This window comes from Stigmatopora nigra, chromosome 12, assembly GCF_051989575.1.
Source record: "Stigmatopora nigra isolate UIUO_SnigA chromosome 12, RoL_Snig_1.1, whole genome shotgun sequence".
Lineage (NCBI taxonomy): Eukaryota > Metazoa > Chordata > Actinopteri > Syngnathiformes > Syngnathidae > Stigmatopora > Stigmatopora nigra.
Genome location: NC_135519.1, coordinates 14,363,929 through 14,384,758, shown reverse-complemented (window position 1 = coordinate 14,384,758; position 20,830 = coordinate 14,363,929). Strand labels below are relative to the sequence as shown.

At 59.4% G+C, this 20,830-nt stretch overlaps 3 protein-coding genes and 1 long non-coding RNA gene across 7 annotated transcripts; 1 reads left to right on the top strand and 3 right to left on the bottom strand.

Annotated features, from left to right (window-relative positions):
* Positions 1 to 75: 75 nt before the first annotated feature.
* Positions 76 to 5,879, bottom strand: LOC144205536 (uncharacterized). Its single transcript, XM_077729951.1, has 10 exons — positions 4,837 to 5,879; positions 2,167 to 2,365; positions 1,980 to 2,093; positions 1,647 to 1,772; positions 1,422 to 1,529; positions 1,212 to 1,310; positions 1,015 to 1,113; positions 835 to 933; positions 631 to 729; positions 76 to 561 (listed from the first exon to the last, which is right to left on the bottom strand). The coding sequence occupies exons 2-10, from the start codon at positions 2,362 to 2,364 to the stop codon at positions 454 to 456; spliced, it is 1,050 nt and encodes a 349-aa protein (XP_077586077.1). The 5' UTR covers position 2,365; positions 4,837 to 5,879; the 3' UTR covers positions 76 to 453.
* pcgf5b (polycomb group ring finger 5b) lies at positions 5,378 to 8,114 on the top strand. 2 transcript variants are annotated; one of them, XM_077729953.1, is made up of 9 exons: positions 5,384 to 5,789; positions 6,540 to 6,762; positions 6,846 to 6,942; positions 7,022 to 7,077; positions 7,155 to 7,214; positions 7,272 to 7,408; positions 7,486 to 7,584; positions 7,684 to 7,773; positions 7,869 to 8,114. In XM_077729953.1, exons 2-9 carry the CDS (start codon positions 6,627 to 6,629, stop codon positions 7,917 to 7,919), a joined length of 726 nt encoding a protein of 241 aa, XP_077586079.1. In that variant the 5' UTR covers positions 5,384 to 5,789; positions 6,540 to 6,626; the 3' UTR covers positions 7,920 to 8,114. The 2 variants fall into 2 exon arrangements, with proteins under 2 accessions (XP_077586078.1, XP_077586079.1); XM_077729952.1 differs by having other exon boundaries at positions 5,378 to 5,789; positions 7,155 to 7,408; positions 7,872 to 8,114.
* A 597-nt stretch (positions 8,115 to 8,711) lies between these two features.
* Positions 8,712 to 9,303, bottom strand: LOC144205539 (uncharacterized). Its single transcript, XR_013328120.1, has 2 exons — positions 9,198 to 9,303; positions 8,712 to 8,962 (listed from the first exon to the last, which is right to left on the bottom strand). It is a non-coding gene; the product is annotated as an uncharacterized LOC144205539 (long non-coding RNA).
* Positions 9,304 to 10,399: 1,096 nt separating this feature from the next.
* On the bottom strand, positions 10,400 to 20,823 carry cyp26c1 (cytochrome P450, family 26, subfamily C, polypeptide 1). Of its 3 annotated transcripts, none has more exons than XM_077729958.1 (9): positions 20,536 to 20,823; positions 20,416 to 20,453; positions 12,711 to 12,762; positions 12,403 to 12,671; positions 12,103 to 12,327; positions 11,751 to 12,026; positions 11,494 to 11,646; positions 11,057 to 11,422; positions 10,400 to 10,979 (listed from the first exon to the last, which is right to left on the bottom strand). In XM_077729958.1, the coding sequence occupies exons 4-9, from the start codon at positions 12,592 to 12,594 to the stop codon at positions 10,632 to 10,634; spliced, it is 1,560 nt and encodes a 519-aa protein (XP_077586084.1). In that variant the 5' UTR covers positions 12,595 to 12,671; positions 12,711 to 12,762; positions 20,416 to 20,453; positions 20,536 to 20,823; the 3' UTR covers positions 10,400 to 10,631. The 3 variants fall into 3 exon arrangements, with proteins under 3 accessions (XP_077586084.1, XP_077586085.1, XP_077586082.1); XM_077729959.1 differs by lacking the exons at positions 20,416 to 20,453; positions 20,536 to 20,823 and adding an exon at positions 13,418 to 13,461 and having other exon boundaries at positions 11,057 to 11,236; positions 11,282 to 11,422; XM_077729956.1 differs by lacking the exons at positions 20,416 to 20,453; positions 20,536 to 20,823 and adding an exon at positions 13,418 to 13,461.
* Between the last annotated feature and the right edge of the window lie 7 nt (positions 20,824 to 20,830).

Genomic DNA, 20,830 nt, shown 5'->3' with positions numbered 1-20,830 from the left:
TAGGATTCGTCCCCGCTACCTTTGGGTGCTACGCAGTCACTCTACTCATTGAGCTATGTGTAATAAATCGACGCATTGGCCATTACATTATCTTTATTCTAACTCTTACAATCACATGTCCATCCATGGGTCAACTTGCTATGGTCCTCTCTACTCCCTCCGACTGAATCTGACTTCCGGCCTTCTCTTTGGAAAATAAATACACGGATCAAACACACTGGGCTCCGAGCGGCCGTCCGTTACAGCCGCAGAATAGAAGGCGTACCCAAAACTCTTAGTGTCAAAAGTGGCGGCACTAGCGCCCAGTCAATTGCGCCGCCGCCGTCGCCCCCGCCACCATCTGTCCAGTTAGTGCGGGGCTCGTGGGGAAAGGCAAAAAATGTCGTCCGGCGACACGCGGCCAAACGCTTGCCCGGTGGCGGCGGCGGCGGCGGTTTCGGGCTCTGGGCCGCGTCACATGATCTTTTCGTGGGACTCGGCCCTGTCCTCGCTGACGTTGAAGAGTAGGCTCTTGGCGCCGTTCTGCCACGCGTACAGCGTCTCCATTGGCGTCTTGCCGTCCTGCGTCGGGGAAGGAGGGAAGGGCTTGGAACGGGTCGGAACGGACGCCCGGCCACCGCTTGTACTCACGCAGTTCTTGACGTTGAGACTGGCGCCGTACATCATGAGCAGCTTGATCATCTTGAAGCGGTTGATCCTCACCGCGTCGTGCATGCAAGTGTCGCCGTCCTAAAATCAAAAAGCAAATGGCGCCATTGGAGACACTTTTTCAATGGACTTGCACGCCTTGCAGCGTGGTGGCTCGCCGGCGGCGCCGCCGCCGTTGCCGCTCACTCTGTCTTTGGCGTTGACGTCGGCGCCGCAGTGGATCAGGTACTCGGCGCACTCCACGTGTCCCGTCCTGACGGCCACGTGCAGGGGACAACTGTGCAGCTGCGCCCAACGACAAAAAAAAAGTCCCCCCGGTTAAGAGGCGGAGGACAGGGGGCGGGGCGAGCCCCTCCCGTCACCGACCTTGTCCCTGGCGGCCATCTTGGCGCCGCGCCGCAGGAGAAGCTGCAGGGCGTCCAGGCTCCCGCCCCGACAGGCCCAGTGGACCGCCGTCGACTCCAGCTGTGGGACGGGGTGGCAAGTGGGCGGGCGGACGGGCCAACGGACGTGAGAGACGCAACGGACGCGGGATATTTTTCTGGCCGGCGCGGCGGACTCACTCTGTCCTTCTTGTCTACGGCGGCGCCGGCGTCCAGCAGCGCGTTCATGACCTCCAAGTGCCCTTTGAACGAGGCCTTGTGGAGGGCCGTCCTGTGAAACTGGACGGACGGTGGGAAAGAAAAAAAAAAAAAAAAAAACACAAGCGCTCTGACAGTCCGTTGAAATGAAATGGCAGTCCGTCTCCCACCTTTTCACGGGCGGACACTCACGTGGTCCACGGCGTCGGGGTTGCCCCCCTCGGCCAGGAACTTTTGCACCACGGCCATCTTGTTGTCCACGGCGGCGGCCAGGAAAAGCGGCACCTCCACCGTGTCGGGCTGAGAGGGGGCGCCCAGACGGACGGCGTCAATGGCGGAGCGTGACGGAGCGTGACGGCGTCAATGACGGAGCGTGGCGGAGCGTGGCGGAGCGTCAACGACGTCGGTCGGTCTCACCAGCGTCTCGGCGGGCGACTTCTTTTTACGGCCGGGCGCCTTCCTGGCCCGCCTCCTCTTCCTCAGCTGAAGGATGTTGAAGAGGTCGTCCACCGTCTCCAGACGCAGACGCCCGCATTTGTCCATCTGAAAGACGGGATGAGCGGCGTTCCGTGACTGGGGAACGCTCAAATGGGCTGGACTTTGCCAATGTTAGCGTGACTGCGTGGTGTTAGCAGATGAATGGATGAAAAAAAAACACATCCTATTTCTAGTCCCTTTTATTTAAAAAGTGAAATGACAATGACGATGATGATGATGATGAAAAAAGAAATCAATAAAAGATCCACTCACGTTGAGGGCCACCGCGCTGACCTCGTCGTGCTCGCCGCCGCTGTCGTCCTCGGACAGGTCGCCCCGCTCGGCCGGCGCCCGGTACTCGTCGACCTCTGACCTCTGGCCGCTCACCTGGAAGAGAAGTCGGCGTCAGCAAGGTGGCCACGCGAGCGCGCTCTGCCGCCGCCGCCGACGGGCCAGCTACCATTTCCTCCACGCTGCCAAGACCCATCTTCTCGTCGTCGTCGGCTGCGCCGGTTGCTCCGATTTGAGCGTCTCTCCGACCTGGCAGCCTCTTTATAGTGGCCAGCGGGTGGGCCGGGCCACGCCCGATGGGCGGGCCCGAGTCCAAGTCCGGCCGGATCTGTAACCCGATCCCGCCGCTGTCCATCAGACGTCCCATCCTATGAGCACACGGGCGTGACGCTTGAAAATGTCCGAGCGAGCGACCCAGCACCCCCCCTCCCCACGCCGGATCTCGGGGTCACATTTCAGTCAACAAAATAGACCCGAGGTCCTTAACTCTTTCAGCGCCACGGACAAAATATGTGGCGTCCGGTGACGCTTCTTTGTCTGTTGGCTGCATTTTCAAGTGACATGTGGTTTGCTTTTGGGCTCACTGGCTGTTGATTTGGGGGTCACTGGCTGTTGATTTGGGGGTCACTGGCTGTTGATTTGGGGGTCACTGGCTGTTGATTTGGGGGGCATTCTTTCATCACTTTCGCTTCTTCATTTGCTCCGTGCAGCCGCAGCTGCGACCTTGACCAGATGGAAATAGAAGGCCAAAGTCGGGCGTGCTTTCGCGCGCGTCCGTCCGCGTGCAAAGTTCACGGAATGCGCCGGCGTTCGCCGAAGCCGGCGATTCTGACCACATGTCCCCTCGCTACGGCGTACGTGGCGGCATCCGAGTGGGCCCACGTGAGGCGCCTACGCGGGACATGTTAAAGGCTGGCGGGAGGTGGCGGGCTTAACGCCCCGTGACACGCTTGCTACATGTTCCGCGTCTCAACTTTCGGCGGCCCGTCAAAGTGTCATGACACATGGCGTGACATAAGCGCCCGCTCACGCACTCGCGTACGTATGCCACGCCGCGTCACCCGTCGGCCTGACGCGTCACCACCGCTTGGTTAGGGTGATGATGATGATGATGGATATGGACTGACGATTTGTCTTTTTTTTCTTGAAATTGTCGTCCTCATCATGTTTGTCACATGGCCCGGCTCTATTTGGAGCCACTTTCCGTCGACCTGGACCTAGGCTTTCCGCCTCGGCTCCCGTTCATTCTTCGCTCTTGATTTGGGGCTGATTTGCGGTTTGAACGTTGTGAGTGACACGGTTGGGGCCGTGTCACTTGGACAAAAACCCCGAAAGAGTGACATTTCATTTGGTTTTGTCGTACGGAAAAGGGAAAAAGGCTACGGAATGGTGCTGGACATTTTTCCAGACCAGAACCCCAGCAGTACGGGGCCACGGCACGGCGGGCAAAAGTGGCGGCGGGCGGCTCCCAAGTAAGGCGACACCGGACGGCGGATAACGTGTCTGGTGTGAGCGCTGGCCGTGGAGGACGACTCCATTTTTATATCCTTGCAAAGTGGGCCGAGGCGGCCAAATTCCGCCCGCGCGGGGGCTAATATTAGCCGCGCTATAATCCCGCCGCAGATCGGGACCGGCGTCGTCTATCACGGGCCACCGCGATACGGGACGTGGCGCCACCTCATTCTGCCGCGGGGATTGAATGGGAGCGCCGGGACGTGGCCCGGGACGTGGCCCGGGCGCCGGCCATTGCCCGCCGTCCCTTCGGAGCCATTGACAATTGGAAGTCGCCGCTTACGGAATGGCGCCAGAAAGGCGGCAGACAAAGAAAAAGACAAAACTAAAAGGCCGACGGTGACACCTGAGCAAATGTGGCAGCCCCGGCCGGCATGTGAAAGGCCGCGTCTTTTACTGTAAAAGCCCGGGTATTTTGGAGCCGCACTCCTTTCTTGAAGAGAGGAGAAGGAGGTCAACCGGCGCCCTTGTGTATGTGTGTGTGCGTGCGTAGGGTCGACTGAGGCCCGACTCCCCGCCGAGTGTTTTTAGTCGTCGGGAGATTGGATCTGTCAACGCCACTGGCACGTGCGCCTCTTCTTACAGAAGTCAATTTGGGCCGCCAATGGCATGACCCACTTTTCAATGAAGATGATTGGCAGAAAAACACACATGAGACAAAAAGTCTCCCGACCAAACCAGGTGGAACGAACGCCCGTCTTAAATATCTTTTTGCTTTCTTTTTTTTTTGTCTCCCCCCCTGGTTATGATGGCGAGTCACAGCTTGACCGGGTACATAAACTCCGGGAGCCAGCGCCGAAGCGAGCGAGCGAGCGAGCGAGGCCACGTCCGATGACCCGACCCTTATAAATAGCCGCGGGTCCAAAGGCGGCGAGGAATAAGACGAAAAAAGGGATGACGGCAGGGCACGGGGCTCCGACGACATTCCGCCGACGTGACGAGCGCCTCGACAGCTGCCGACAAACATCGGCGCGACTGGCGCTAACGCGGCGGAATGCCACGCCGGCGACGCCCCCGCGCCCGGCATTCTGCTCCGTCATTCATTGGGCTCGACCTATTGTCAAGCGGACGACTCAAAGGTCAAATGCACCTGCCGTCTCTTCCCACCGACCGACCGACCGACCGACCGCTGGAGCCGCTTTCATTTTTTTGGACCCGGGCGCGGCGGCTCACGGGAGTCACTGGGCGAGGAGGGCCCTCGGGCTAGGTCAGGGGGCCACATTGACTTTTACAATTCGAAAGACGAGCTGGCTCAGCAGCACAAGACACTTTGTATGGAATTAAGCGTAGATATGAAACATAATAAAGCATTCAACTATGAACATACCTGTCAATGAGAGGTGTTGTGGATCATTCCTTTTTATCCAGTGCATCCAAGTCTGGTGCTACCAGTCCTGGCTAGGCTGGCAATTCTCACAACAATTGTGAGGCGTTCATCACTCATCTGCAGGGTGCCTTACGGCTTTTCTTCACACTAAAAGTATGTTCACACACACACTTTCTCGGGCCGCACAAAATGATACGGTGACCCAGATTTGGCCCCCGGGCCGCCACTTTGACACCTGTGGCCTACAGGCTAATGCACTAGCCGCTAGTGACTAGCGGCTAAGGCCTGGCGGCTAAGGCCTGGCGGCTAGGGCTAGGCGCCGCCTGCTTTATTCAAAGTTTGATGTGTTCCACTTTCAATGTGAAATGTACTCCGGAGCCACTCGGGGACTAAAGTAACGCTTGAAGAGGAACTTTGACCCATGTTTCGTCGTAGTTCTTTCTATCTTTCTAAGTGTTCCAGGTGCGCCTAATGAACAACGGTCTTAAGCCGTGCTTGTTTGATGGCTTGCTTTTCGGGGAATTAGTACGCCTCCCATCCACGTCACCTGTCCCGCGACGGAAACTCCAAAAAAAGAGCGCTGAGATGACGGCTATTTTGGTTTCGGCGCCGTCATTGTTCTAACAATGACGCCTGACGAAACCACTTCCGCGTCCCGGTGCCTGGTTTTTCCCGCCCACCGCAGCTGTCTGCCCGTCTTCCGGCTGTGCCGAGCGTAGCCGAACGGAGCCGAACGGAGCCGAACTGAGCCGAGCGAAGCCGAACAAAGCCGAGCGAAGCCGAGCGAAGCCGAGCGAAGCCGAGCCTCCAAGTTCCGTGTTGTGTGTCCCAGGGAGGAAAGCAGGCAAGCAGGCAGTGCGCGAGGACCAAGAGACGCGAGCGAGCTACGAACGAAAGATCGAACGAAGCAACAATATCCGGCTGGAGGAAGCCGGAAAGGACGAGGACGCGAGGTCGGTGCTTGGCTGATTTTTCGTGTCGTCATTTATTTGTGGTAGTTGTGGAGCGCTTCCGTTCCGTTCCGTTCCGTTCCCTTCCGTTCCGGAACGAACTTGAGGTGCCCGCCCCCGCCCCTCTTTCCCATTCCCCCCGTTCGGACGAAGGCCGGTGACGTATGACGTCACGCTCGCTCCACAACTTTTCCCGTCATCGCCGACGGAAGCAACGCACGTCGTTGTGACGCACTTGTGCGCGATGACACGGGCAAATGGACTAAGTGAGCGAGTGAATGGACTCACTCGCTCATTTACTCACTCACGCACTCACTCACTGACGCGCACATAATGACGGCAACGGAACGTGCGCGCGGCTGCCGTCATGCCGCAGGTGGACAACTTCCGGGTGTGTAGACTTTGGGGGCGGAGCCAGCGACGCCGCTTCGCCAATGGGCAGCTCGTCTCTTTTTTTTTTTTCCGAATGCGTAGATCGCGAAGTAGCGTCTCAAATTGAACCAAGGTCGTCTCGAGCTCGTCGGCTCGGACGTCCATCGCCGTCCGTGGCGCCGAAACACGATGCTTCCACGCTAGCCCTCAGAGGCCTTCCCAAAGTAGGGATGTCCAACCTGCGGCCAGGGGCATAGGCTAGCTACTAGAAATGTCAAAGGGTAAGACATGCTCCAATACTTTTTCTCATTGGAGTGAAATTTAAGATGGGTTGGATTTTCCTTGACGGGATCTGGCCCCCTCACCCTCTTTTTCCCCCAGGGGGCGTCGGCCAGTGGCTTTCCAGGCCGGCGGGCGCCATGGAGCGGGGCTCGGGCCGCCCGCCCCTGGGCTGAGGCCACTCCCGTGATGTCCGGTGGCGGAGGCGGCGGGGGAGACGGCGGCAGGGCGCGGCGAGTCCGAGACTTTAACCGTTTCATCACCTGCTACCTTTGCGGAGGCTACCTGATCAAGCCCACCGCCGTCACCGAGTGCCTGCACACCTGTAGGTGGGCGCGCTCTCGGCTTGGCGCCACCGCTTGCGCACCCGTTTCTCTCTCTCTCTCTCTTTGTCTCCGCCTCGCTCAGTCTGCAAGAGTTGCATCGTGCAGCACTTTGAGGAGAGCAACGACTGTCCCAAATGCGGCATTCAGGTCCACGAGACCAACCCGCTGGAGATGCTCAGGTCCGAAAGGCTCCTCTCCCCCCCCCGGCGGGGCGCGACCGCACTCGTCTCACTCGCCGTGTCGCCTCCTGGCTTTCAGGTTGGACAACACTCTGGAGGAAATCATCTTCAAGTTGGTTCCGGGCCTCCGAGAGCGTAAGTGGCGCCCGCCTGGGAACCGTCCGCCCGCTGTCCGACCGACGCGCCTCACGTCGTGCGTTTATGCCCTGCAGAGGAGGAGGGACGAGAGCTGGACTTCTTTAGGGAAAATCGGCGCCATCGGGACCCCCCCGGTGAGATCCCGCGCGGCGCCGAGCGCCGGCGACCCGCGGTGACCTGGCTCTCCGCAGCCGGCGACGCGGCCAGGGCGGCGGGGCTCCCCGTCGGGGAAGGCGGCGCCGGTGCCGACCGGGACCACCACAGGAGCGACCCTCAGATCGCCGTCTGCCTGGACTGCCTGCGCGAGGCCGGCGAGGCCGACGTCACGGTACGCCGCCGCTCCCTGAACGATGGGCGGAACGGGGCGAATGGGACTGGACCGCCGTCTTTTTGTCTGGCGCTCAGGACCTGATGAAGAAATTCATCCGCTGTTCCAGCCGCGTGACGGTGGGAACCATCAAGAAGTTCCTCAGCCTCAAACTCAAGCTGCCCAGCTCCTACGAGGTCATTAGCTTTAGCTAACGTGTCGTCACGCTGGAATGTGACTCAGTACATACGTGTGTGTGTGTGTGTGTGTGTGTGTGTTGCGTGCCTGCGGAGCAGCTGGACGTGTTGTGTAACGGTGAGATCATGGGTCGAGATCACACGCTGGAATTCATCTACATGACAAGATGGCGACTGCGCGCTCACAACGTAAGCGCGAGCCACTCGCCACAAGAGGCCTAACGGGAAGTGGGTGGCGGGATTTTTTTCCCCCTCACGTGCGTTCTTCTTGTTGTTGTGCCCAGCAGACGTATCCCATGGTCCTGGAGTACCGACCGCGCATCGACTTTGGATGAAGCGCCGGCGCGTTTGGACTGAGATGCGCTGGACTGAGATGCGCTGGCCTGGCCTGGGTGTCCCCGAGATATTTTTCTAGCGCGTGTAAACGTTGTTTTTATGCCGGCGGATAGAAAGAAGAAATTAATTGAAATGAAGACTTGTCTGTACTTGCCGCAAACTTGGCACACTTGTGAATAAATGTTTTTACCCAGCGCTGGCGTGAGTGACGTGATATCTGGATCTATGTTTGGCCTCCCGCCGACGGTGGTTGCAGTTCAAAGGTCGCGGAAAGACAATCCGCGCACTCCGACTTGTCAGCGCCGCGTGCTTTCGAAGAAGACCAACATGACAACATTGTGGCGCCGTGGGATATTCTCGTCCTACTTGGCAGCAACAACAAAAAAAAAAAAAAAAAAATGTGGCCAGGTTCAAGCGCTGGAAAAAGACCTTATGATATACAAGGGCCAATCATGCTGACAATATTCTTGTCATATAGGAAGAGATTCAAGTGGGGACGTGACCACCCAAAACTCTTCCTTCCACAACCCCAAATATGCATGCATATATATATATATATATATATATATGAGGGCTTTGACATTAAAGTGGAAAAAAAATCGCGTGACCAGGCGCTTATCAAACGATTCTATAGCGCTCCCTGGCGTGAGTATAAAGCATCACATGTAAACGGGACATGCCCACGTAGAGTAAGGCTTTTTTGTATACTAAAGCTTTTATTCTAATAGAAAAAGATGATGGATCGTAAGTAGTTTTTTCCCTGAAAAATGACAATGTATGGTAAAACAATCTATAGTAAAGCTTTTTATTTAAAAAGATGATATTTTGTCAGTTTATTTCCTTAAAATTGACTGTAAACACATATATTGATCAATATATATGAGCAACACGTTAGAACCCAAAAGATAATGTAGACTTACACCCGTCCAATATACGGTCATAACTTGTTTCATCTTCGCGAAGTCCTTCTTCACTATTCGACAGAGTAAACAATCAAGTATCGATGACATCCATTCCCTGTTATAGTCGTCCTAGATCGGCACTGTAATACACACGACCGAAGGTAGCCTAGTGAATGTTAGCATCCATGTCCATCCATGTCCATCCATGTCCATCCATGAGCCTCGCGGGACTCGCATATTCACGCTCACGCTTCAAACGGAGACCCACGGGACTAAACATGATCTTCTCTCTCACTCGTAAACACGGGAAATATCGCAAAGCACAAAGTCAAGCAGCCTTTACCACAACAACAACAACAACAACAAGCAGCATACCTTGAAACACGGAGAAATCATCACAATAGTGATTTGTTGTGGCTTCCTCGATGCAACTTTATTGATAATCGCCAGAAAATCTGCCGTGTTGGTCAAGGTAAGCGCATCAAGGCATCAATAATCGAATATCGATATGCATCCAGTCAAAACTAGTTGTACCTCCCCAACATGCCATCGCCAAAGGGGTAGAAACGAAACACAACATGTCACATATAGTAAGGCTTTTTTATTCAAAGAAAATGAATATGTGTGGTAAAGCTTTTTTTGAATGAAAAATGACCATGTATCCTTAGTGCACTAGTTGGACTTTTTTTTTAAAATGATTTTTTAAAATGTTATTTTAAATGTACGTTTGCAGCCCGTCTCCCCGTCCAATTAGATTAGACATGGACTCGTGATGGACTGGATTGGCCAGATGATGAGTTCAGGTCAAATGTTGGTTGTCCTCAACGGCTGGATCTCATTGGATAAAGCAGGCCACGCTGAACGCCAAAACAGCAGTCTTTGGAAAGCACATTTGCATAAAGACCGGCGATACTTGCGAGCCAGTGGCCCGCCATTGGACTAATGGCCATCGGCCGGCCAGCACGCCCCACCCCGAGCGGAAGGCCGTGGGATTCTCCCGCCGGCTATCCGCTCCAGTGGATTCGTGGAAATTGGCCGATAGCGCGAACTCTTGAACCGCTCTGCGGAATGTCGGGCTCGGCGAGGAAAATGCGCCCCGACAAGTCGCGGGTGGGCCGGCGGGCGGGCGGGCGGGCGTTCCCGGAGTTCCGTCTCGCCTTATTTTGCGCCTGCAGACGGCGACGTACGGCCGACCCTTCGACGCCTCGCCGGCCGGTATTTTGGACGTCCATCTCCGTTTCTGGCGGGCCGTAAACAAAAAAGGGGGAACGGTCACGGACGGAGACGCTCGGGGGGACGACGGCGGCGAGTTCACCGGCGGCCGTGCGTGCCAGGGAGGAGACGGCGACCTGGAGTCACCCCGTTCCAGGTGGAACTGGCAGACTTTTGGATGCCCGCGGGCCTCCCGTGTGTCACGTGGCGCTGCCGTCTTGCCCCCCCTCCCCACTTGGCCCCTGGGGCGTGCGTGCGTGCGTGCGTGCGCCTCTTTTGCCTCTCCGATTCTGCATCCGTCTTTTTTTCGTCGGCTTTTGTGGCTCCGTTAGCGCTGGCTTAGCTTATACAGACACGTGAGCACGCTCATTTCACACACTATTTATTGAGCATAATTAGTAGTTGTGGATGGCATGATTTGAATAAATACTACGCGTCAATTGGAAGCAACGGTCCCACGCACGCCCGACTCGGGCTGCTTTTCAATGGACGGGTTGCCGAGCGGAGTGAGGCGGGCGGACGGGCTTTTTGGGAAGCAAAGGCGGAAGGGGAGGAGGCCGGCCGGGGGAAGACGGCCACCCGGCGGAGAAAGCCGTCTCATGCCGGCGGGCGCCTGGGCGCAAAGCGCACGCGCAGTCCGTCGACGGGGTGCACGATGGGCACGGTGCGCATGTCGGGGAAGTCGCTGGTGGCCAGGCTCCACGTGCAGGTGGCCAGCAGTTCCACGGCCAGGGTCTTGAGGACCACCCGGGCCAGCTCTTTGCCCACGCAGCCCCGCGCGCCGGCGCCGAAGGGCACGTAGCTGAAGCGGGACGAGCGGTCCTCCCGTCGCTCCGGCCCGAAGCGGTCCGGGTCGAAGGCCCGGGGCGCCCTGAAGACGGCCGCCGTCTCGTGCGTGTCCCTGATGCTGTACATCACGCTCCAGCCTTTGGGCACCTGGTAGCCCTGGAGAGCGCCGCAAAGGATCAAATCCACGTCGGCCACGACGGCCGGCCGGCGGAGCCGCCAGAGCCTATACTCACGTCCAAGTCGAAGGTCCTCAGGGCCGTCCGGTAGCCTCCGGACACGGGCGGCAGAAAACGCAGGACCTCTTTGACCACGCAGTCCAGGTAGCGAAGGCGGCCCAGCTGCTCCAGGCCCAGGCGCTCCCGGGGGCCCTCCTCCGCGGGGCCCTCCTCCGCGGGGCCCTCCTCCGCGGGGCCCTCCTCCGCGGGGCCCTCCTCCGCGGGGCCCTCCTCCGCGGGGCCACCGCCCGACAGGCCCTCCGAGTCCAGCTCGGCCCGCAGGCGCGCCGCCACGTCCGGGTGGCGGAGCAGCTGCAGCACCAGGGACGTGGAGGCGCTGGCCGTGGTGGAGTGCGCCGCGAAGATCAACTCCACCGCCGTTTCCTGAAACGGCGGTGGAGTCGGCGCCGAGAGCGGAGGCAAGGGACGGACGGATGGCGCCTGGGTGGCCTTACTTTCAGCTCCTGGATGCTGAGCTTTTGGCCGTGCTCCTTGGCGCTGGACAACATGTAGTCAAAGGCGTCCAGATCCTCCTGCTGGGGCTGCGCCATCTTCTCGGCGATGATCTTCTCCATGTTGGCGTGGAGGATCTCCCGGGCTTTGATCCCCTGTGGGGAGGAGGGAGGGGAAGGGGGAGGGGGGTCGGCGACGGACCCACACAAGCGACGGCGTCCACCCAAGCGGCGGTCTTTGGTCACGGCGGGTGGGCCACCTTGCGCAGGCCGCCGAGCGGCACGTCGACGGGAAGCGAGAAGAGGTTGTCCATCAGCTGCTCGAAGACGGCGCCCAGGTACCGCAAGCGTTCCTCGTCCAGCCGCAGACCCAGCAGGACCCGCACGGCCACGCGGAAGGTCAGCGACTTGGCGGCGGCGTACACGTCCACGGCGTCGGCCCGGGCCCGCCAGCGCCCCACCTGGCGTCGGACCACCTGGCGCAGGCGCGGGAGGTACGACTCCAGGGCGTCTCTGCCGAAGACTTTGGCCAGGACCTGGCGGTGGGAGGAGCGTGGGTGGTTGGGTGGGTTGGTCTGGTGGGGTGCGTTGGAGACCCCCCCCCCAATCTACCTGGCGCCTCCTCTTGTGGGCGTCGCCCAGCGAATTGACCAAGCTGTTGGGTCCCAGGATGATGCGCGTGCTCATGGGCCACTGCGTGCGCACCAAGCTGTGCTCGCCCAGCAGGATCTTGCGCACGTTTTCCGCGCCCGTCACCCGCACCAGCGGTTTGCCCAGGAGGTGGGTCTTGAACACGTTGCCGTGGCGACGGCGACGGCGGGCGTGGAAGTCGGAGCCCTTGAAGAGAGGCCGAGTCAGGCCGAGGCGGGCTGGCGGAATGACAAGATGGCCGGCCGCTCTTGCGGTCCTCACCTGAAACAGCCAGTGAAGCGTCTCCCCCACCAGCGGCCAGCCCATGGAGCCCCGGGGCAGAGGCAGCGGGTTGCGGGGGTCCCGGCTCAGCCTCCAGCGGAGCGCCCACAGCAGGCGGGCCAGCGCCAGGGCCAGCAGCGCGCCCAGCAGCCACGCGCACGTGGCTTTGGCCAGATGCACCGGCCACGACATGTCGCCCCCCGAGGAGGCACCGCACCAAAGCACGCCGGAGCACGCCAGAGCCTCACGCCAGAGCCTCACGCCAGAGCCTCACGCCAGAGCCTCACGCCAGAGCGCCACACCAGAGCGCCACGCCAGAGCGCCACGCCACTCCACTCCACTCCAGCGGATGCTCGCCGCCTGCACAAAGTGGACAGAGCGCGGGCAAAAATGTTGCCCCTTTAGGAAGTGGGCATTTTTTCAAAGGAACATTCTTTTACATTGGAGTCCCATGTATACATACGCATCTTACTCATCGGCTTCTTTACGTTGACGGACTATCGTGTACGTTCACGCTCATGGTGTTCAAAAAAATGTTTTTGTTTCTCTTTCATTGTCCCTTGGATGCAAAAAACAAATCAATCTCCTTTTTCAATCCCATTGCAATTGCATATATCAAATCTACGGGCAATGGATGAAAAAAAATTGTCATCATCCAAACAAAAACAACAACGGAATATGTGAGAGAACTTGGAGTGAAATTGGGATGAGGCCCCAACCGCAGAATTTCCACTTGAGCCAGGAAAACAAAAAAAACAAAAAAAAAAAAAACAAAAAAAAAAACTTGAACTAACTTACTTGTGGCGGCGAGCATGCACGTATCGACGTCAAACCGTCGGAAGCGATGCGAGCAAAACGTCAACTATTTCGAACACTCGAACGGCGTGCGCCGGCTTGTCCTTCACCTGACGAACATGCGGTGTGTGTTTGTGTGTGTGTGTGTGTGTGGGAGGCAATTTGGGGGTCTTCACGCGACCCTCCCGTGGATGGGAAAGCGCACAATGCGAAAACTCACCTCCCCAGATGAAGTCTCAAGTTTGAAGCGACGTGACGGACGGACGGACGCGCGCGCCTTTTTATAGCCGGCCCACCTTCGTCGGTGACGTCACGTGGATAGAGAGAGAGAGAGAGAGAGAGAGAGAGAGAAACGCTGAGTTGACGCTAACGGGAGTCGTGACGTCATCCAGCCATTGGGACGCAACTTTGATTTGGTTTAGGCTTCGGTCGAGGATCACCTCGTAGCTCAAAAACGGGGAGAACGATCGCCCTCCCTCTTTAAGGGTTATGCTCAGGTTTAGCTGCATTTACAAGTGGCAAAGACTCATTTGCTCATTTGCTTTGTCACAAGCGCATGCTTGGAAGTCTTTTATTCTCGTCAATGGCACAATCGGGCTTGGTCACTTGACTGCAATGTAATAGAACATGGCATTTTGGGGCGAATGGGAAAAAAGGGAGGGGGGGGGCACAAAAAAACATCTCAAATGGACCTTTTCGCTCTGAAATACAAAATGAGGATTTGGCGAAACCACGAGAGGGAGCCAGCGTTCCCCCCCCTGCTAAACTTGGACTTGCAAAAGTTCAAGAGCACCCGAGCCGTTTTGTTCAGCTCTGTGCCGTGGACGTCTTTCGGCGTCCCAGCGCAAAATATTCCGTTTCGGCGGGCGCTCGCCACGCCAGAAAGGATTCTCGGCGCCGCCGCCGACGCTCGGCCACATTTCCCAGCGGCAAGGGCGGTGGCCTTCTTCAACGTTGGCTTTCTGAGGGGGCCCGCTTTCATCTTCACCCGGCTTTTTTTTGGTCCGTCGTTGGCCACCCCGACGACCTTGTGAGCGCGGCGAGGAAGCGCGTGGCCCGCCTGGCCCTTCCCATTCATTCATCACGGACGCTCGGAAGCCACCTGCCACGCTGACTTATTTGCGACACGCCCACACGCTTTCACCTGCGTGTGACGGACGGGGAAAAGAAAAAAGGGAGAGAAAAAGGAGGCAGATGGCTCGTATTTCAAACGGGTGCCGGGGCTGGAAAAAAAAAGCCGTCCGCTCGTTGGCCGTGGTCGGCACGCCGCCGCAGAGATAAGGCCCGAAATCAAGACCAAATCAATGTCCACCGGCCGGCCTTGCGGATTGCACGCCTCGTGACGACAACGGGATGAATGAAATCCGGCCAGCGAGCGCCGAGTCGACGCCGTGGCCCCGCCCCTTCCCGCGTCAATCACGGGAGCCAAAGGGCCACGCCGAGGGCCCAATGGAGAAAAGGGAACGCCGGATGGCCAGTCGGTCGCTTTCCCCCGGCCAGGACATTTTTCCAGGCCCGGCCCGGCCGGATGCGCCGACGTGTCGATCCTGGGCGGCCGTGGCCGCGCCCCCCCTGGGTGGGTGCCCCGCGGCTCCCGTCAATCATTCTTTTCTTCTCTCCTCATTGGAGGAGCTGACGCATGACAAGGGCAAATGGAGTCCACTGTTGACATTGTTGCGGCGTGTGTGCGTGAGCGCCACTTTCCTTCCCGCCGCCTCGGCCCGCCTCGGCCCGCCCCGGCCCAGCTGCCAATCAAGGCACAAAAAGACACGGCGAGGGTGCCGTAACCCCGCTGGTGTCTCACGCACGCAGACTTTTCAGCTTACGGCGCGCCCGTCAATCACGGCTGTGGACACGCCCTCGTCCCAGGTGGCGCGAAGCCTTCCACTAAAGTACTAAGCTACTAATTCTTCTCCTATTGGGGGTCGGGAGGGGTCGGCAGAGGTGGAGGGGCGTGGGGGGGGGGTGTCTTGGCCAGGCTTAGGGAGGGTTAACCCTTTCATTCACCTCGAATGCCTCTTTTTGACTTGGCTCCGTGTTGGCTGCTTTCCACCGCATTTGTCTTTGTTCATCTCCAAAAGAATACCATGTAATATGTCGTCGAATCGGCCTTCCGCTTGGTCAGAGAAATAAAGATTGGAGAAGTTTGGAGGCCGACCCGACCGGCTGAGAAAGTGGGGAGTAGGCGCCGTTCCCACCTGAACTTGAACTCGACACGGATCGGCGCCCCCGCCAGTTGACGGCGCTCTCTAAATGAGGAGCGGGCAGAAAACGCCCGGCGGCAATGGCGGCGGCGGCGGCGGCCTGGCGGGCGTCCCGCTGGCTTCCTGCCGTACGCTCGAGCAGAGGCGCCGCTGGACGCTAATCCTCTTCCGGAGCGTCCGGCGCTAACCCGTCAGCTCACTCTGGCTCCTGACTGCGTCTCAGTTGGGTTGGGGTTAGGGGTTAAGGGTTACTCTTCCTCCTCTTCCTCCTCCTCCTCTTCCGCCTCCTCCTCCTCTTCTTCAGTCCTTCAGCACCTCAACCGGCGAGAGATCCACTCTCTGGAATCTCCATCGAGCTTCCGCTTCCCGGACGGGACACGCCATGCATCCCGAGGGGAGTTTTTGCTAACGTGCTAATCGGTGATCTCAGGCATAAAATAATGGTATCGTAAGCATTGGTAAGGGGGGCAATTGAAGACAAACCTTCCCTTGCTTCAACCATCCTAAGCCTAACAAGCCCCCCCCCCGGTCCCGACGGATCGGACGTCTGTCGCCGTGGACGGCACCCCAAGTGTGGCGGGAATTTGTGGCCTCCGGAGCGCCTGTCAACGCCGGGCGCTTAGAATGGGCGCGGGGGTCGGAGGTGAAATCCCCGGAGGCCGCCGGCGAGGAAACGGCGGCGGCTTAGAGCGCAAACACAAACAGCGCTCTCACAAGTGTCTGCGGCGTCAGTCTGTCGCCGCCACCGCGGGACCTTTCCCCTCCGGAAGCGGGCCGGCCCGTCCGCGGCTCATAGGTGTCCGGTCCGACAGGACGCCGCCGTCGGCCCCATGCGTACCGAGAGGGGTCTCGTCATGAAAATGCCCTACCCAAGATGGCCGCACGATAGCGGCTCCCACGGACGTCCACGTCGGCTCCGACCCGTGGCCGTCCGCCGATGGGCACGGTCCCCCCCACCCACGGTCCCCCCCACCCACGGTCCCCCCCTCTCTGGCCTCCACGGTCCGTGCTAATCGGGCGCCGCCTTTTTACCGTGCGGCGGGCGAGCTGGCCGGTCATCGATGGAGAAGAATGGCAAGGGATGAAAGAAGAATGGAGCTCTGTGTGTTATTCTTTGGCATCTGCTCCCAGGGTGAGCGCCCGGTCACACCATTAGCCTCGGGGAAAGCCCTTAGCGCTCGGCCACCTCGGCCACCTCGGCCACCTCGGCCACCTCGGCCACCTCGGCCACCTCGGCCTTTGGTCCCGTCTCCACACGAGCAATTCCCTGACCCGGCCAGAAAGCCACTTCGTTTAGAAAAAAATCCAAGGACGGAGACTCGCCAAAGTTTTGGGGCCACGACGCCCCGTCCCGCTCGCGGCGGCCTCGGCTAATTGCCGCGGCGGGACGGCGGCCGGGAGCGCCGGACGGCGAGCAAGGGCACACACGAGGTCACACACAAGGTCAATTGTGTTGGCGCCGTCGATTGTCCGCTAATGAACACGGACGGGCCGTTTTGCCGGCGTTCGGCCAGTGCGCAAACGGCGGAGAGGGCCCCGCGAGCCCGTTTCGCGCTCGGCCGCTCGCCGGACAAATCATATCATGGCCCGCGTTCGTCACGGCCACGTCAACCCCGCTCATCGGGAAAATGAGCGGCGGGGGGGGGGGGGGGGGGGGGGGGGATTGGGGGACCTCTCCTTTCCTCTTTGCGGCGTGGCCGAGATCAAAAAAAGGGGAAAAGGTGCCTCGCGCCAACAAAGACGGAGAAGAAGAAAGAGGCGTTTTGTTCCCCCGGTGGCACGTTCGAGCGGTCGGGCCGAGCCGGGCCGGGCGGCCAATGGCCTCCTCGCACTCGCCCCGGACCGCCGGGGTCGGAGGCCGCCGCGCCTCCCAATTAACCGGGCGCAAATGTGCCCGCTCGGTTTGGCCAAGCGGAAAGGTGAATGTCAGTCCACGCCTTTGTTCCTTCTTCATTCCCATTGCGGTGAAAAGATATCGCTAGCAATGGGAGTTGACCCGGCCACCTTGCTTTTTAGCCACCTTTTAGCTCTTTGGCCTGCTGCGGTTGTCCAGATTGAACCAGGGGCCATCCCGTGGAAAAGCCCCTTTCCGGCCCACCGGACGGCTACGGCTGCGTTTTCCTCACCAAAGTCGCTCGGCCACGTGGGATTCCGAGGGGGGGGGGCGGGGCCTTTGTGTTTTTTGGCGGCCCCCGGGGTGGCGGTTCTAACGCCGGTCGCGAAGGAAAGACTTCACGCGGTGGCGCTTTTCCCGGCCCCCGCCACCCGGAGGCGGCGGCGGCCCATCGGGGCCACCGGCGGGCGGCTTCCTTTGGGCGGGGAGGCCGTCGCCGGCCGTCGCCGGCCGTCGCCGGCCGTTGTCCCGGCGCTAACTGTTCACCCTTGTAATGAGATCATGCCCGCTGAAGGCTCCGGAACAAAAGGCGGCAAATTGTCATTAAATGCGCAGCGCCGCGGCGGCTCTGGGAGGCGCCTCCCATGGCCTCCCGTGGCCTCCCGGCGCCTCCCATGGCCTCCCGGCGCCGCCGCAGCGCCGCGGCAGCGCCGGGGCGGCGGCCTTTGATGGGCCGGCCCCTTTCACGGCGGCTAATGGCTCCTGACAGGCGGCGGCGACAGATTGGGCGAGAAACTTGTCGATCGGGCCGAGGGGATTTTTGAACTTTGCCCGCTCCGGCTCGGGCGCCCCGTCACGCCCCGCCCCCGCTCTGTCAAACAATCACATGCGTGACCCAATTGAGCAGTGGCCCCTCCCTCGCCGATAACCTCAATGAGCTCTATGTTGCCGGCCGGCTTTGTTGGGACGCTCATTAAACGCTCGCCCGCTTCCTGCCTTCGACGCAAATACCGACCGGGCGGGTGTGGGCCGAGCGGGGGTTCGGGCCCCCCCGGCGCACGGGCCGCGCCGGGGGGGCCCGCGCCATCGGGGGGCGGCGCAGGTGCGAGCCGTGGACTTTCCCACCGAGCGCTCATTAGGTCATGACAATCCGCTGGGACAAAGGAGGCGGCGCCACCCCCGCCGTTGATCCCGATGGCTAATGGCTCTTTTCCCCCCGGCACGCACACAATGGTGGCCCGAGCGAGCGACCGAGCGAGCGACCGAGCGAGCGACCGACCGGAGCGCCGTCCGTCCGCTCGGCGGTCGGGGACGAGAGAAGGCTCGGTCGGCACCGTGGCTTTTCCAGAGTTAGCTCATTGTCTTGAGCTTTGGGGAGGGGGGGGCTCAAAGGTCAGAGGTCAACTTTGGCGCTCACGCCGAGAGCAGAAATTCCTAAGGGGGGCGCCGGAGAGCCACTTGATGATGCTGCTTTTCTCCTGGCAGACGGGAGGGAGAGAGGGAGGGAGGGAGGGAGGGAGGGAGGGAGAAAGAAAGGGAGGGAGGTTTGCCATCAGGAGCAGCTTTTGCCTCCATGGCCTCCAAACCTGTCGAAACAAGGCTCCGTGGCGGGGGGGTGCCAAATTCACTTTTGCTCTGCTTTGAAAGAGAGGTGCCCCAAACGAGGACCCCCCCCCCCCCCCCCCCCCCCCCCCCCCCCCCCCCCCCCCCCGCCGAGGCCCCCGGGGCGGCGGGCTCCGGCTTCCTCCCGGCCCCACCTCCACAGGAAAGACCCCAGACGGTCGCCCCCCCACCCCCCACCCCCCCTCACACGCCTTCGGAAATACCTGAGCCGATCCCGGACCCCCGGGGAGGGCGGGGGCATTGCTCTTATTTTGAAAAGACTCCATTCTCGCCACTGACTTCCAGGCGGCCAGTAAAGGCTTTGATGAGCGTCCGCGGCCGATCCTCCCACTTGAAGGGAATTGGACGGCATTGGATGCAGATTTTTCTGTTGATTCCAGGCTCCTTTCCACAACATTTTGAGTGGCTTGCTGTTATATTTGGGGCCTTTTGAGCTCATATTTTTGGCATAACGACCACCACCCCAAAGGAGAAACACTGAAATATGTTTGCTTTTTCTACAATAAGTAGTATCAGAAATGGTATGGAATAAATCTTTTCAATTTGGTGTCAACGATTGTGTGATAGGGAAAAAAAAAGCCTTTGGGTTGTACAGGCAGCAGCGTCCCCACTTCAAGTGGCGTGTCTGCAAACTAGGAATGCTGGCGCCATCTGGGGGCCTTGTAGTTGACTGCAACGGCCTGCTTGCAGGGAGCGAAAAAGCACTAAGGAATAGCTCACACCGATTCAGCGTTAAAAGGCCATTTCTACCTTGTGGTTGAGCCGTGGACACCGCTGTCCTTTCCCTTTGGCCCAGTGGGCGGCGCTCTCTTTTGCCGAGCCTTGTCAAGTGGCTAGCTGCGTCGGACTCGCCGTGGACTTTGGTCCCCGCCGTCTGTCCACGCCGCTCGAGCGTGCGCGCCGCGTGGCCGTCGGCGGGCGGCTCGGCCCGGCACTCGGCCCGGCGCTCGGCCCGGCGCTCGGCCCGGCGCTCGGAGCGGCGCTCGGAGCGGCGCTCGGAGCCGGTCGCCAAAGCGCTCGTCCCGAGTGGCAGCTTTTATCCGAAGCACTCAAATGTGACCACCGGGGCCCGCGAACGCCGACCCCAGGTGGCCGCGGCCGCGCCGGTCGGGTGCGTTTGTCGTCGGGGTTACGAAGCAGCTTTGGAACGGCGCCCATTTGAAAGCGCAACGGTAGCGGCAGGGACGTGGCGCCATGTGGTGCCTGGCGGGACAGAGTGACCACGCAAGGCTCTCCAAATATCTCGTCCAATGTTTGCTGACATCGATTTTGTTATTATTATCCCCAACATGAGACTTGACAAGCTGTTCTTTGACTAATCATTGACCCAGTGTTCCAAGAGGCAAATTTATCTTTCAGCGCCATTGGCGGCAATCCAATTGGGCGACAATTTGATGCGTCGCTAATCTGCTGCATTATAACAACAACAACAACAACAACAATAACAACAACAACAACAAAAAACCTGCTGTAAAAGCAAGCAGTGGGTTTTCTCCAGGCCCTCCCGCTTTGCAAAAACGCCCAGGCCGAGCTGGTGGAGCACCCTAAGTGACTCACCAGTGTTGACCGAGATCAGCTCCAGCACCCCCGCGACCCTGATGAGGATAAACGGTACAGAAAACACGAATATTTCAGCATATGTATTTCAAAGAAACAAAGGCGATAGCGGTTCTTTACCTTCACGGTCCAAAAGCGTCGGAATCAGAAAGTAAACAAATGACATAGTAGTACTAGCTTCCCTCTCAATGTAGGTAGTGGCTGGCCAGCTTCCGGCAACAAGCGGCTAAGTTCCGCTATTGCCTCGCTAACTTTGCCAGCTTCTTGGGTACGATAGAGCAAGTGTCAATTATACCGTGAGCCCGTGGACCAGCCCCGCAATCTATCTATCCCCCCCTTGCGAAAAGAGAGACTTGCCCTATCAAAGTCGACCGGCAGAGGACGCCGCTCGCGCGTTCATCCTGACGCCAGCTGC

Coding starts and splice junctions, on each gene's coding strand:
- LOC144205536 (XM_077729951.1), bottom strand. CDS start 2,364: ATGGGACGTCTGATGGACAGCGGCGGGATCGGGTTACAGATCCGGCCG. Junction 1,773..1,979: donor TCAGCGCGGTGGCCCTCAAC/GTGAGTGGATCT, acceptor CCCGTCTTTCAG/ATGGACAAATGCGGGCGTCT. Junction 1,530..1,646: donor AGTCGCCCGCCGAGACGCTG/GTGAGACCGACC, acceptor GCCCCCTCTCAG/CCCGACACGGTGGAGGTGCC.
- pcgf5b (XM_077729952.1), top strand. CDS start 6,627: ATGTCCGGTGGCGGAGGCGGCGGGGGAGACGGCGGCAGGGCGCGGCGA. Junction 7,409..7,485: donor CCGGCGAGGCCGACGTCACG/GTACGCCGCCGC, acceptor TCTGGCGCTCAG/GACCTGATGAAGAAATTCAT. Junction 7,585..7,683: donor AGCTGCCCAGCTCCTACGAG/GTCATTAGCTTT, acceptor CCTGCGGAGCAG/CTGGACGTGTTGTGTAACGG.
- cyp26c1 (XM_077729958.1), bottom strand. CDS start 12,594: ATGTCGTGGCCGGTGCATCTGGCCAAAGCCACGTGCGCGTGGCTGCTG. Junction 11,423..11,493: donor TCAGCATCCAGGAGCTGAAA/GTAAGGCCACCC, acceptor CCGCCGTTTCAG/GAAACGGCGGTGGAGTTGAT. Junction 10,980..11,056: donor TGAGGACCTTCGACTTGGAC/GTGAGTATAGGC, acceptor GGCGCTCTCCAG/GGCTACCAGGTGCCCAAAGG.